At 39.7% G+C, this 16,067-nt stretch overlaps 1 protein-coding gene across 1 annotated transcript; it reads right to left on the reverse strand.

The window, feature by feature from the left end:
* Window positions 1-124: 124 nt before the first annotated feature.
* Window positions 125-15,734, reverse strand: LOC138359140 (phosphorylase b kinase gamma catalytic chain, skeletal muscle/heart isoform-like). The gene is made up of 6 exons (XM_069317894.1): window positions 15,442-15,734; window positions 13,280-13,432; window positions 13,001-13,129; window positions 9,819-9,939; window positions 9,118-9,281; window positions 125-2,889 (listed from the first exon to the last, which is right to left on the reverse strand). Exons 2-5 carry the CDS (start codon window positions 13,401-13,403, stop codon window positions 9,137-9,139), a joined length of 519 nt encoding a protein of 172 aa, XP_069173995.1. The 5' UTR covers window positions 13,404-13,432; window positions 15,442-15,734; the 3' UTR covers window positions 125-2,889; window positions 9,118-9,136.
* Window positions 15,735-16,067: the final 333 nt, after the last annotated feature.

Consider the following 16,067-nt stretch of genomic DNA (forward strand, 5'->3'; position numbering starts at 1 on the left):
CATCAAAACTAAAATACACTATATGGCTTAAAATAAGAAAATCTTTTTACAAACACCAAAATGCATCATTAACAACTGTAATTATAGTTGGCGGCACAGTATCAGGGATTTCAAACTGCTGTGGTAATGGTCTTAATATATTTTGAACATGGAATATGAACAAGTTTTACCGTTTCCAGTTTAGTAAAGCTGGAGCAGCAAATACATCTTTTTATGTTACATTTTTCTCAAGAGAGCTGGACTGTTTGTCTTAAATAATGTGGGTGTGTTGTAGCTACTGGACGCAGCCTCGCCCTGGACAAGCAGTTCCTAACAAACCGTGGACGTTTATCAAATATATAATACATATATAAGATATATAATATATACATAATATACATAATCATAGTTTTAAAGTAGTGTATATAAAGTGAAGAGAGAGAGACAGGCCTGACAGTGACGAAGGCGACATCTGGCGGCCGTCAAACAGTCTTGGTCTCCTGAATAACAATGTAAACAATCCGGAAGTTATATTCTAGACAACACTAGATGATGTGTAAACTTAAATCAAACCATTTGCTTATAAGTAGAGTCATACGCTTAATATTGTGGCTGGTTATAAAGGTTTAAAGTAGAAATAACAGTTGGTATTGACATGGGCTGAGATTGTATTATATATCAACAATAACATTATGCTGCGAGAAGACAGCACTGTGTACATAACAATGAGTACAGTTCAGTTTTGTGTGGGTGAATATATGTGATGTACGAGGAATGTATGTGTGTGTGAGAGAGGGAGGGAGAGAGGGAGAGAAAGGGAGGGACAGGGAGAGAGAGAGAGAGAGAGAGAGAGAGGGAGAGAGGGAGAGAAAGGGAGGGAGGGGGGGGGGGGGTACAGTGGGGTCACCAAGGGTTCAGGAGTGTTGATTTCAGGCGTCGGTCACCAAACTTCGGAGAGGGGGGGAAGGGAATTATCAGTGGAAAGCGCCTAGCCATTACGACTATATAGAACTTGGAGGGGTCAGTATGAGGATTTGGGAAGGAATGGTGCCCAACCACTTGGACAGTCGGGGATTGAACGCCGACCTGCATGAAGCGAGACCGTCGCTCTACCGTCCAACCCAAGTGGTTGGACGGAGATGGAGAAGAAAAGGTAAGTCTCCGTTACCGTCTTTGGCATAGACACAATATCTGACTTGTGTACTGCAGCTTTGTCTCAGCTGCTCAGACACTTGTTGTAGGTATTTACACATTTGGTTCTATTTGGAGATAAATGGAGTGAGAAAATACGTATAAGTATTTATACAATGTGATTCACTTTCAATTGACTCAACTTTCCACATGTGATTCCCTTCTCAGTCACGGGGCTTGAACCCTCACTAATTAAGGTCGATGTACTTGCATCAGACTTGTACATCAATATCCATGGGCCAGAACTCTCCACCAGGGTAAGTGAACACAGTTTGTGATTACCAAGGTCACTATAGGCACGTCTGCCTCTTGACATGGATATGAAGGTCACATTGTGTGGCAGGATCCGACCCCGTCGCCTCCTGGATCTGACGCCGGGAATCACGATGAAGTCGTTCTGATTTAGCGAATTGAACCCAAACTTTAGACTACTTACAACAAACTGATTAGTGTGAGGAAACGTGAAGAGACGAGGCAGTATGTATTGAAGTGTTGGAATATGACACTAAAGAATAAGCCGTCATGTATGTGTGTGTGAAAGTTGACAAAATTTGAAGTATCTTATTTACCTGAATTACCAGGTAATTACCTTATGTGTAATACTGGTGATGTAACTACTGGCACTGTATGTGTGTACACGTAGGGGACCTGTACTGCAGCAGTAGCTTGTCCCGCACCAGTGACGACGCTCACAGCTCGGGGCTGAGAAGGCCTCACTTTCAGTGTATTGCAGTTTCTTATATTCTAATTCTTGGGAATATTTAATTTAATTGGCCGGGGGATTAACAAGAAAATGTTGTTAAATCAACAATAATATACATAATTATCAGGGGCACATTTGACAGCTGGTAACAATACATTATTGTTAACATCTGAACATATTCATGGATGAACACATTCATGGATGAACACGCTCAGGGCTGAACACGCTCAGGGCTGAACACGCTCAGGGCTGAACACGCTCAGGGCTGAACACGCTCAGGGTTGAACACGCTCAGGGTTGAACACGCTCAGGGCTGAACACGCTCAGGGCTGAACACGCTCAGGGCTGAACACGCTCAGGGCTGAACACGCTCAGGGTTGAACACGCTCCAGGCGGAACACTTGTGGGGGTGAACTCTGGGGCAACAAATAAACAGTTGCGGATGACTTGGAAACTCGCTGTAACAGGTCACCAAAGACCGGCCCGAGGCCCCGTGGCCCCCGTGGCCCCCGTGGCCGCCTCAACCATCACTACCAACACTTTCATGGGCACTGAGTGACCGGAAGGCCCCGGGGCGCCAGGGGGACTCCCATAAGTGTTCCAGGGACCCCACGGGTCTCGGACTCCTTCTCCCAGGGTCCCGCATCAAGAAACACTTGGCGGCCAATGTTAATTAGAACAGCCCCTTGTCTTAACAGTTCTGGAGAGCACATTCCATAGGTGTACACAAGTAACAAAGCCAGTCGGCGAAAAATATATAACAAAATGTCTTTCTCCGTGATTTCATAGTGCAGTTATGTGTCATATTGTTCTGCATGGAGAACAACAGTGTCACGTGAGAGTAACGGAGATGTTTTGGCGCGGTACAGGAGCGGCCGGGGCGACCCCAGCTGGCCGGGGCGACCCCAGCTGGCCGCCACCACCTGCCTGGGTCACGCACGCGCGCTCTTCACCTCAGTGTGAGTGTCAAGGTCACACACATGCTCACTGATGACCTCTTCACCTGTGTTAACGTCCTGAAAATGTGAGAGAAGAATTATTAGAACACGTGGAAGGGCATTTTGCAACTACAGTGTTACATTACTTTATAAATTAGAAACATTTCATATTAAAACTTTGGCTTGAATGCTGAACTCGCGGCTAACACACTGAAGCTTAGAGTGAGGTCATACTGCAGAGACGGCTTTAGCATGACCAGGGTGCAGAGGGTGTGGTGTAGGCACCTAGTGTGCCTGTACACTGGGGTAAAGTGAAGGGTGTGGTGTAGGCACCTAGTGCGCCTGTACACTGGGTAAGGAGGAGGGTGCAGTGGATGTGGTGTAGGCACCTAGTGCGCCTGTACACTGGTTAAAGTGAAGGGTGCAGTGGGCGTGGTGTAGGCACCTAGTGCGCCTGTACACTGGGTAAGGAGGAGGGTGCAGTGGATGTGGTGTAGGCACCTAGTGCGCCTGTACACTGGTTAAAGTGAAGGGTGCAGTGGGCGTGGTGTAGGCACCTAGTGCGCCTGTACACTGGGTAAGGAGGAGGGTGCAGTGGGCGTGGTGTAGGCACCTAGTGCGCCTGTACACTGGGTAAGGAGGAGGGTGCAGTGGGCCGTGGCCTAGGCACCTACTGTGCCTGTACACTGGGTATGACTCCTACCTCAACCCGGTGCCTCTTGCCTCCCACAACAGTCTCGGGGTTACCTGCTAAACATCACATCTACACACACTTTGTGACAATAAATTACGCTTGACATAACAATGACCTGTAACTAAAAATAGAAAAATAACAACAAATATATATAATATATATATATATATATATATATATATATATATATATATATATATATATATATATATATATATATATATATATATATATATATATGTCGTACCTAGTAGCCAGAACTCACTTCTCAGCCTACTATGCGAGGCCCGATTTGCCTAATAAGCCAAGTTTTACTGAATTAATATATTTTCTCTAATTTTTTTCTTATGAAATGATAAAGCTACCCATTTCATTATGTATGAGGTCATTTTTTTTTTATTGGAGTTAAAATTAACGTAGATATATGACCGAACCTAACCAACCCTACCTAACCTAACCTAACCTATCTTTATAGGTTAGGTTAGGTTAGGTAGCCGAAAACGTTAGGTTAGGTTAGGTTAGGTAGGTTAGGTTGTCGAAAAAACATTAATTCATAAAAACTAGGCTTATTAGGCAAATCAGGCCTTGCATAGTAGGCTGAGAAGTGAGTTCTGGCTACTAGGTACGACATATATATATATATATATATATAATGTCGTACCTAGTAGCCAGAACGCACTTCTCAGCCTACTATGCAAGGCCCAATTTGCCTAATAAGCCAAGTTTTCATGAATTAATTGTTTTTCGACTACCTAACCTACCTAACCTAACCTAATTTTTTCGGCTACCTAACTTAACCTAACCTATAAAGATAGGTTAGGTTAGGTTAGGTAGGGTTGGTTAGGTTCGGTCATATATCAACATTAATTTTAACTCCAATAAAAAAAAATTGACCTCATACATAATTAAATGGGTAGCTTTATCATTTCATAAGAAAAAAATCAGAGAAAATATATTAATTCAGGAAAACTTGGCTTATTAGGCAAATCGGGCCTTGCATAGTAGGCCGAAAAGTGCATTCTGGCTACTAGGTACGACATATATATATATATATATATATATATATATATATATATATATATATATATATATATATATATATATATATATATATATATATATATATATATATATATATATATATATATATTTATATTTATATTTATATATTTATATATTTATATATTTATATATTTATATATTTATATATTTATATATTTCGTCAAGCCACTGTCAATGTGAGAGAACTCGTGTCCAGCTTATAAGCCTATACTTGCATAAACCACAAGTGAAGATAAACAATCTTTGGACAACACCCACCAGTTGGGTCTGGGGCTCCCCCTTCCCCCTCCTGGGGAGGGGGAGCTGCGCAGACAGCGGCGCGGTGATGTATGACGTCATACTAGTTCCCTTGTTTTCTGTTGAAGAGTTCTATCCACTAGTTCGGCTTAGGTAGCAATTTTCACCAGAATAGGGGTTTGTTTTGGAATGCTTACCTTTCTGGATGCTTGACCCGGTCGATGGCAGACATAGAATGCTTCCAACCACACGGGGGTTTCTATAGGCCATTGCTCCCCTTGCCTCTCTGAGGGGGCCAGGTTCTGGCTCGTGGTCCCCGGTAGGCCCTAGAACTCCATACACATGACTGATGCCAAAGTCTGACATTAGCATATCAGCCGGTAAAGCTCCGGGGAGCCTCCGGGTCTCACCCAGAAAATGGCGTTTCATTACATTCAACGCTGGGTTTTTTTCCATTGTGAAGTTGTGAATCCATTTCATTCATGGATTGTGAACATCCATGCATTTAAAAGTGAGTCTAAAGTTGGAAAGTGTAGTCTATGCTCCTTACACCATGTCCTTTATGTGGTCCTCTGGTGACAGTCTACTATCCAGATCCACCCCATAGATCTCTTTCTTTGTCAGAGTTCTTTAATGCTTTTCCACTTAGTTTGAAGGTCGTGTGTGGCCTATTTTCTCCAATTCCACATTCCATAACATGGCATTTATTCATATTGAATTCTATTTGCCAATTGTTGCTCCATACACTTATTTTGGCAAGGTCATCATCATGAAGAACATGCCAATCATGTAGGTCTCTTATCTTCCCTCGTAGCTTAGCATCATCAGCAAGATAATAATAATTAACAATAATAATTCACTGTGTCGGAGACAGGCAACCAGTTTATACAGACAGCTGATGTTAGGCTTATATTGAGGCCCTCCTGCAGGGTTAATTACTGACCCTCCCCAGGATGCAACCCCACAACAAGCTAACTACTGGGTACCTATTTACTGCTAGGTGGATAGGGGCATTAGGTAATAAGAAATGCGCCCAACCATTTCTGTCCGGGATTCGAACCCAGAATTCTCGATTGCGAGTTGAAAACGAACCCGGCTGTATTTCCAGGACATGTATAGATATAGATATACTATAGATATAGTGCATTTGCTTAATACAGTATAGTATTTTCAGAGGTAAATATTCCTGAATTCTTGGGAAAACAATAAGATCATTCATGCCATAATCATTAGTACTGCTCAATCTATATATCCCCCCCCAATTATAAACATATTCCTTCTATTTTTATTTGTATTCATTTATGTATTTATGATGAAACAAATGGGAATGACTTGCTTATATAGTATTTGTGAAGGTAACGTTGAGCGGGTGTGGAGAAGAAAGTGGGAGATCAGCAGAGATGATATACAGTACTGTAGTATGAACGCGAAAAATCAACAGGTAGAGCAGTAGAGATGGACAACCTGAGAAGTGTGTGCATAAACCCACTTTAAACAAAGAATATGATATAGTCATTGAGTGTCTAGCTGATGAACTGGATACTTCTGACTTTCAATTTGTACACAAAACTGGCTACTCAATAACGTTGTAGTTTCACGGTAGCAGAAACTATTCAGTACTACAACTCACAGTTGTAGTACTGTGATTACTACATGTGATGTGATGTATGGGCTACTCTGTTTATTGAGGTTTCCAAAGCATTTGACAAAGTTGAACACACCAAACATTTTAGAGAATTTTTTAACAGAAAAGTATGCCCTGTCATTGTTAGATATTTATACATTCATATCAGGTGTACAAATTAAATGTGAAATGAAGTAAGGTCCTCTCTGAAAATTTCTCACTAAAAAATAGGGCCAATCATGGAGATGTTTTAGTCCCATATTATATGCTACATTGATCCATTTTTAAGAAAGTTAAGAGCCATTCAAGCTGGCTGTTGCATAGGCAGTACTAAGGCAATTAGTAATGTTATGCTGATGATCGAGTTCTACTTGCACGAACTAAACATGCCATGGAAAACTTAATATGTGAAAGATATTGTGCAGAATACAACTCAACATTCAATCCTGGCAAAGGTAGGTACTGTAGTCCCCTTTAACTCATGGGATTCATTTTATATTGATTCCAAACTAAAACTACTAGGCAGAGATATTCTGATAAGGTCTTTTGAAAAGAATCTGGGACATTATTTCTTCAAAATGCCACTTGTCCATTTTTCTGATGCTATAGTATTAGAGGCCTGCAAGTCAGACAAATGTCATTATGAGCGAATTTAGTTATCTTGATACCTGATCAAAAGTAAAGTTATTTAACAGTCAATGTCTAAGCTTGTATGGACGTGAACTATGGGACCTTCAAAATGCTGACCGTGGTAAGCATAACTGTTAATGGAGGAAATGTTCAAGATGAATCTCAGGAGTCCATCCTCTCACACTGCAATCTCATGTAAGGCCTGATGTTCCTACCCACCCATGAAGAAATCATTCCAAAATGAATGATATCCTTTTACCTGAAGATAATCACCCATCCAGCAAACTCAAAACAATTCTTTTTTTCAAGCACTCATTTGTCACTGGCCACTCCTACTTTTCTAGAAATACCAAATTAATTGTTAGGAAATACAACTAAAGAATGACTTTATATTAGTTCTTTAAATTGTCTTCTTATCATTCCTATATATATCACATTTCAAACTGGAAACTAAATGTAACTAATTTAATGCCAAAAATATAAGTTTGATTTAGACTGCTGTACACCTCTTTACTTCAGCTACATTCTAAACATTATATCCTCAGTAACGTTTCATTGCAGTATGTACTATAATATAAACACAACCTAAAATTTTACAACATAATAGAATTAAGAAAGCAACAACACTCAGATTGAGAAATAAACTTTATGGGACTTTTAATATTTCTGTGTAATAGTTATGTAAAATATTCATCAAAATGTGGTCCTAAACAAAACATATCACAGACTGGAAGTTCCTCTTGTCCAGATACTATATAACACATCATTTACACATACTTGTTCAAAGCTATTTTCAACATTTAAACAATGAATTTCTTTATCAATTTTCTTTTCCTTTTACTATTACTGTATTTGTCTCTATATTTTCACTACATCTGCAAACCTCATCACCACTCTCACAACAATGCCTCTTAAAGCAATACAATACGTATTTCATATCAAGAGGTTTTCTCCATCATACATATCCCTCATCTACTGGAGGAATACTGAAAAAACCAGCGTTGAATATAATGAAACGCCATTTTCTGGGCGAGTCCCGGAGGCTCCCTGGAGCTATCCAGGCTGATATAATTACTGTATCCCTAACTTTGGCACCAGTCGATGTGGGTGAAGTTCTAGGCCTAACGGTTGACCATGAGTCAGAACCTGGCCCCCCTCAGAGAGGCACGAGGAGCAATAGCCTATAGTAATGCATGTGTGATTTTGGAGCATTCTATATCTGCCATCGACCGGGACAGGCACCCAGAAAGGCAAGTGCCCCAAAACAAACCCCTATTCTGGTTAAAAATGACAAAAATAGACAAACTTCATTACTCTTGGGGTAAAAGTTAAATATACATAATAACTTTCTTCGGAAGAGTTAAATATAAAGCAAAGAAATTGCTAGCCAAAGTAATCAGAAGAACCTAGTACACTGTACAGTACAGTTGAAAAGCAAAGCAATTGTTCTTGATACTGTAAGAGCTCGGTAATCCAAACTTCTGTAACTCGACCAATACATTTTCATTCGAGTTCTTGACTTTTTAACCAGAAAAAGAATTTGAGTTAAAATTTGTTTTGAGCATAAAAACACACACATCACTTGGGTTAAAACGATGTGTATCGTTTTATAAAGCACATCGTTAAAACGATGTGTATTATGAAATACACATCGTTTTTGAGTAAACGGCAGGAGTTTGCCTGTGGAAATATGAATTATGTTCATTGTGGTACAAAAAACAATTTGATCATGTTTGGAAATGCCTGGTAAGAAATTCAGCCAAGTCAAATGTTTGGTTAATTTAAATGGGGTTGGGCCCCACATGATTCAGATTACCGAGCGAAGACAGTTTTAACTTAATTTTCAGTGCTTGTCTAAATTAAGATACAAATCATAAACGGCACCAGGACTAAAGGACTCTTTATCCTTTTAAACAAACATATTATAAGGAAAATTTCATACTACAAAACTACCTTGATCACCATGATAGCGCCTCTGTACATGCAGGTCTAAAGTCTCAAGAATAATGTGGGGGATAAACCTACAAAGCACTGCAGATAAACTGTTAATGCAACATACCTGTTAATGTTTCTCCTGGTTACAGTACTTTTGCAAAGCCAAAATCAGTGAGCTTGATATTGTAGTTGTCATCTAAAAGAATATTCTCAGGCTTAAGGTCTCGATGCACAATGCCCTTCCCGTGAACATGAGCGAGTGCTTCAAACAGTTGTCGCATGATTAGCCTGAGGAGTAAGAATTAAAAAATTGTACATTGCCAATACATAACTATCATGAAAAGAATTATTTCAGTGTTAAGAACCATTGACTTGTATGTAACACCAACTTACATAATATTTAAAGTACTTTACTGTACAAGTAACTCTTGATCATAAAATACTGATACCTGAAATTTATAAGTTTTAATGCCAGAGTACTGTATTAGATCCAGAAAATAGCATTTTTGTACATATTTCTGTTTATTAAAAAATGCATTATAATACTGTACTGTAATTGTTGTTAAAAAAATTAACCCAGTGAAGTTCACTGGGTAATGAGAATCCAGTATGAATGTGTTTTCAAGTGACTTTCCACTGCATTATACATTATTCATACTTGTGTACACATTTGGGGAAAGGACATCCAGGTCAATGGCCACATTCAGGTACCTATGTGATCCAAGTCCTAGCCAGGCTCGAGGCAAGGTTAGGTTACATTAGGTAGTTACGAAAACTAAGTGTTTGAATGTGTAAATGAGAAAGAATAATTTTGCAGATACCTACTTGGTTTTCTTCTCAGAGAGAGTAACCACTGTTGTAAGGTGATCAAACAGCTCGCCATGCTCACAAAGTTCAAACACTAAAAATATGAATGTTGATGATTCGAATACGTCATGAAGTTCAACTGAAAAAAGAAGATAATACAACATCAATTTCATATATTGTACCAATCTTCATAGTTTATATATACACCTAACAAAGTGCTGGCAACTCATACAGTACAGTGTTGTGAAAGCCAAGATATTAACTTGTAAAATTCCTGTTTGAAAAGCGAAGGTGCTGATTAAGTATCACATGCAGTCAGCTCACAACTGGAAATTCCTGGGTCTCATTACTGCACAGGACAGATATGTTTGGACACATTTCCTTACACCTGCTGCCGGCTTCCCACAATTACTTCAACAATCATTTAAGTGCCCACTCTTGGAATTTAAGGTCTTCCTGCAACACACTACAGCACTTCACAGGTTCTACTTATTTGTTTTGTGTAATAAGCAAATACTGACACACATGAACTAAATATCTTGGGTTGGTTACTTACATAGACTAGGAACAGCATCAGTCCTAGGACAGAGCCTTGTGTGATGCCATTTTTCATTTTTTCCAGAAGACTTTTTTTGTCTTCGTGAGCAAACAAGATGCCCAACAAAGGGGAGGCAAATCCACAAACCAGCAGGTCTCTAGAAATGCCTTCTGAGGAGGCCCCAGAGTAAAAATGCAGAACACTCAAGGTGTTTGTAGTCCACAGGACTTAAAAAGTAGTGCCCATGCTTAAAAAGGCATGGGCACTACTGTGGGCCTCCTTACAGGCTCCCCAAGGCCTGACATCAGGAAAAGAGAAGGGCCCAGGGGCACAGCCAAGAATTCCACCAGATACTCAAATAATGAGAGGCACCAACAACAATGAAGATGCTGAACTCCATTCACGCTGACTGATGCCAAAGTCTAATGATATTCATATCAGCCTGGATAGCTCCGGGGAGCTGAAGGGGCTCCCCCCAGAAAAGAGGTGATATAATCACCACTTACAAAATACTAACAGGAATCGACTAAATTGACAAAGAGGAATTCCTGAAACCAGAAACGTCATGAACATGAGGACACAGATTCAAGCTAAGGAAACAAAGGTGCCGAGAAAACATTAGAAAGTTTTCTTTTGCAAAAAGAGTGGTAGACGGTTGGAACAAGCTAAGTGAGAAGGTGGTGGAGGCCAAAACCGTCGGTAGTTTCAAAGCGTTAAACAACAAAGAGTACTGGGAAGACGGGACACTACCAGTGTAGCTCTCGTCCTGTAACTACACTTAGGTAATTAGACTTGCCAATTACACACAATGTACCAACAGAAACAAACTTCCACCCACCCCAACCACAGAGTCCAATAGGAGCCAAAGCCCATACACTACTCATGAAGAAGCCCCTCGAGAGGTAACCCCAGGTGGCAGACTCCTGAACCCTCTCACAGGAAGATGACCTTGACTGAGGACAGGGGCAACACCAGTGACAACAAGAGAAGCCAACTCTGACCACATGCAGCCGAGACAAGTAACAAAACACACAAATGAAACAGTAAAAATCAGTAAAAGACCAAGCACACAACAGAATTCAAGGAATGGACAACACTTAGCTGAAAAGGTAAGGGTTTGCACAGTTAGGAGACAACAAGAGGACAGCAGACAAGCACAGCAAGTGCATAAATGACTGTTGTTGCTGTCCAGGTTCCTCAGGTTGCCTGGGCTGTCATCTGGCAGCAAGGAAGTGGAGCCAACTAGAAGATGCACCTGAACAATATGAGTACATTGTTCAGATCAGGTTGCAAACGTTATCCAAGCAGTTGCTTATTTCGGTACACTCTACCTGTCTGGTGGATTTTTCCTTCAGTAAGGTTATCTTGCTTTCACATTTTGTTATGCCTCTACTGAGGTGGCCAGATTCTGTTCCTAGTCTATGGTAAACATTCAAGATCATTCATTGTTCATTAGAGCCTGGTGTGGTACATGGATCTGGAGGATTCCGGGTGGGTAGCTCTAGGAGATACAGAAGAACTTTCCCAGAAAATCAAAATCATTCACGTGAGCACATGTGAAAAATCTGGCTATCTAAGGTTAGCACATAATTAAACCAATAAGACTACATATCTGTAGTGTTGGTAAACAAAACCAGCATCAAGACTTTGATCTAGATACAAAATCCCAAAAGCCCCCCCACCCGTCTTCCCAGCACTCTTTGTCATTATATGACAAAGAGTGCTGGGAAGACGGGACACCACGAGCGTAGCTCTCATCCTGTAACTACACTTAGGTAATTACCAAGGCAGTGGCCCAACTCAAAAGGAGTCGGACTATGCTGAGGGTATTAAAATTCACAATGACTTCGAACCATTCCGTGAAATGAAAACCAAGGCATGAAACTCTGAATACAAAACCTAAGCTTCTAAGAAAAACCTGTCAGCTTCACTGAAACAGCCTCTGCAGAACTTAAGAGCTTTGCATGATTGATACAAGGCACAAAATATGAAATGCTACCTCCTCCGACCTGAATGTACTAGCTATTGCTTACATCTTGTGATGGTCAGTGTTGGGAAGTTGCTAATTCTGCATCTTCAGTGTGGTACTGTAATTTGTGGTCTTAGTGGTTTCAATGATCATTTGGTGGTTTGATATGTTCTTTGGTATCACCAAAGTTTCATGTTCTTTAGTGGATTGAGGAATGTTATCTAGTGTACAACACCTCTGTACAACAGGACAAGGCAATTTAAAAAGTTAGATGTCTCAGTTGAACAAAGTGGCCCAGAGCTTGGTGTGTTAGCATTACTTTAGGTGGACCCATGGCCCTGACTCACAACAGTAATCAAGGGAAGCCTTGCTCAGAAAATCCAACGTAAAACTTTCTAGGATATTGTTTGCAATCAAGATTTATAGGTTTATCCAGTAGCATAATAATTGTTGAGAGTTTCAAGTTAAAACATGTAAATCTCCAGATATCTTGCATCACATTTTTTTTTTTTTTTAAAGAAATGTACCACATAATTAAGTAAAAACTAAAAGGTACCCATTTAGAAAGATCAAATAAATAGTAACACACATACAAATGTACTGAATTCTCCAAGCATCAGAGATTACCAGGTGCTAAAAATATTACCTCTACTCTCTTAATACAGTACAGCATATTATTTAACATGTACTTACTTATATATGGATGCCCTGCTACCATGCGCAATACATCTATTTCCCGAATAGTGGCTTCATACACACCCTCATCAGAGGAGTCGCTCAGATCAATAATTTTGGCAGCAAACTGTTGGCCAGTTTCCTTTTCTGCAAAGAAAGTTATTGTTATAATAAATAAAATATTTTTTAGAGAAGAATGATCATCTGCATATGGCAACCAATTACATTCTAGTCTATTATGGATGTGCCTTGTTAACTATAATGCTATGATAATGCTTAATAAAGAATTATACATACCAATGCAGCGACGAACAACAGAACAACCTCCTCGCCCAAGAATTTCCTTTGGCTCATATTTAGCATAAAATCCTTTAGCTGCATCACGATCTGGCAGCACATCTCCATCATCGTCAACTGCCATTTTGTAGTGTTTCTGAGACTTATACAGTACTACAGAGAAATGAGAACAAACACTTATTAAAATAAATTGTGCTCCTGATATAAATATAAAGCTCCTCAAAAAATATAAAGTAGGGCTTAATATGATTACAGATAAATGATTAAGTAGTACAGTACTGTACTACTTAACCATTTTGCTGCTTAAGTTGGCTATGGTCACATCACAAAAAACTGGCATTCCCTACCATAACCAACTTCAGTCTAGGTGCCAAGAAAATTGTTTATTTATTTTCCCAATAAAACAAACAGTTATGGTACTTCCCAAGAAATTGTACATAAATATTAATCTTCATTTAAAAATTGCCCATTGTGTGTGTATTTTTGTTGTTGTCCTTCATTAAAAATTAATTCTTAAATCAGTATTAACTGAATGAACTCTGAAGAGTGAAACCTGGGATTTGCCTCTGCACATAAGCAATGAAATCTACATAGTTTACTATGACAATGCCATGCCAGTATACTATGACAGTTTACTATGACATTTGTAGCGTCTTTAACAGCAGCTTCCACAGTATATAACTACTCCTCAGTTCAAACAACTATTTCCTGCTCAGCTGGCAGCCAATTTGGAAGCACCATTAATCTGGCTACAGCTTTGGCTGACTATATAAAGCAGCCAAACACACAGCTAATCCTTACTGGCTACTCAAGCCCTTGCCAACTCTAGGGGTGGCTCAATCTTCATCAATCAATCAACAGCTAAGCAAGTCAGAGGTCAATCCAACTAGAAATCACTTCTTTCACCAGATTCATCGCATCTGCTCAACATTCTCCATTCGACAAGAGACTGCCACAAGCCTGACCATATAGCTCACTGCACCATGACTGTCTCATAAATTACTCCATCACTGTAACTTGACAAGTTTATATACAGGTACGGTATATCATTGATTATTACTGTGTGCTTCAGTGCCCATCTCTCTCTTGGTACCCTGAAGGAGTTGGCCCTAACTTAAAGAGTTTAGACCTTCTTTGCATGCAGAAATAAATGCATGCCTTATTATCCTGGAATTTCATATAAACTGCAACAGTTTAGCAAGAGAGTTAGTGTTTCTAACAGTACGTGCATAACAGATAATTTGCAACTTAAAGATCTAGTGGCTCTCCTTTCATTTGTCTGATGTTTAAACAGTCTGATGGTGTCAGGATATGCACCGCGACTGGCAGTACAATAGTATGTAACCTATGTTTACATAATGGGCAAGACGGATCTATATCTGTGTATATACCACACCATGAGAACAGACGTAAATGCTGTACCTAAATTAAGAGTAGAGGCCACGATACACACATACTGTACTTATGTTGCTCATGGAATATTCCATTTCCTGAAAGTTCACATTCTCCCACAACTTCAGTTTTATTTATTGCATGTAATTACACTGCATATTTATTGAAAAATATATATATTTCAGTAAATTTTAAAGTATAGTTCCTGGTATTAATAGTGTTTTAATTTCAAATACATTAACTGTATTTGACGATTCATTCACTGTACACTCGGTTACACTCTACCTGCGAGCAGCACAAACACCAACAGGAGATAATTTCTGCAATCCCAACTAAAGAGTAAAATGTTAAAATCTTGCTGAAAAAACAAATTAAATTATTCCACACATGAACTACTACCAATAGCACTGTCCTACTCCTGCAGTACTCATAACAATGTACTAAACTGCTACCACTCCAGCCAAATACTTAAGCTTACACATGACACGTGTCTGTCCTGGTGTGAAGTGCAGGTATGTAGGTCAGCCTTGTCCTTGTTCCTCACACATTCCTCACTCCATAACTAGTCCACCCACCTCATGCTCCCAGATTACTTTTGACAGTTAATTTGTTACAATTTAGTTTTAATTATTTAGAGTGCAAATACAGTGTGTTGAAACCTCGTTGATACTATTGCATATCTCGTGCATTCTTGCATACCTGGCTCTGATAACCAGCCCAGCCCTGCACACCAAATATCACATGCTATCTACATATTATACGGTCTCTACCTTGTTTAATTTCTCAGTATGTATCTCTGGGAGCGCGTTGGAGGAGATGTGCTGTCCTGAAGGAGGCGTGTGTGCCCCTGCAGGAGGCGTGTGTCCTGAAGGTGGCGCGTGTCCCAGAGGAGGCAGGAGCTGGAGGGATCACCTTCAAGCAGCTGACCTACTCACCCTCGTCCTTCACTCTTTCCCACAATGTCTCATTCCTCACAATACTTCCTCCCTCGCCTCCACCTCCACTCTTACCCTATCCAGCCACCATATCTTAACTAGGGACAGTCTGGGGATCCTTTGTGTAAATGCATAGATTATATTGTTGTGTGAGCTTCAGCTTTATCGTCAAATCGAATATCTGTATTTGTACCGAACAAGTCCACAAGTTTTCGTTCAGAATTACCGAGTTGTTTAGTTCTTCTTATCGGTGTAACAAATCAGAGTGTGACTATATTAGTCATTATATTAAGTAGTATTAAGTTTTAGTCTTTAATGTTTTTCCTGCCCGAAACGCTTTGCGTAATAGTGGCTTTAGGCATTGTATGTACTAGCTCTATCTATAAATCTATCAATTTTTGTAAAATCTCTTGTATGTATGTACCTTACCTAAATAAACATTTATTTTATTTATTATATGT

This window comes from Procambarus clarkii, chromosome 89, assembly GCF_040958095.1.
Source record: "Procambarus clarkii isolate CNS0578487 chromosome 89, FALCON_Pclarkii_2.0, whole genome shotgun sequence".
Lineage (NCBI taxonomy): Eukaryota > Metazoa > Arthropoda > Malacostraca > Decapoda > Cambaridae > Procambarus > Procambarus clarkii.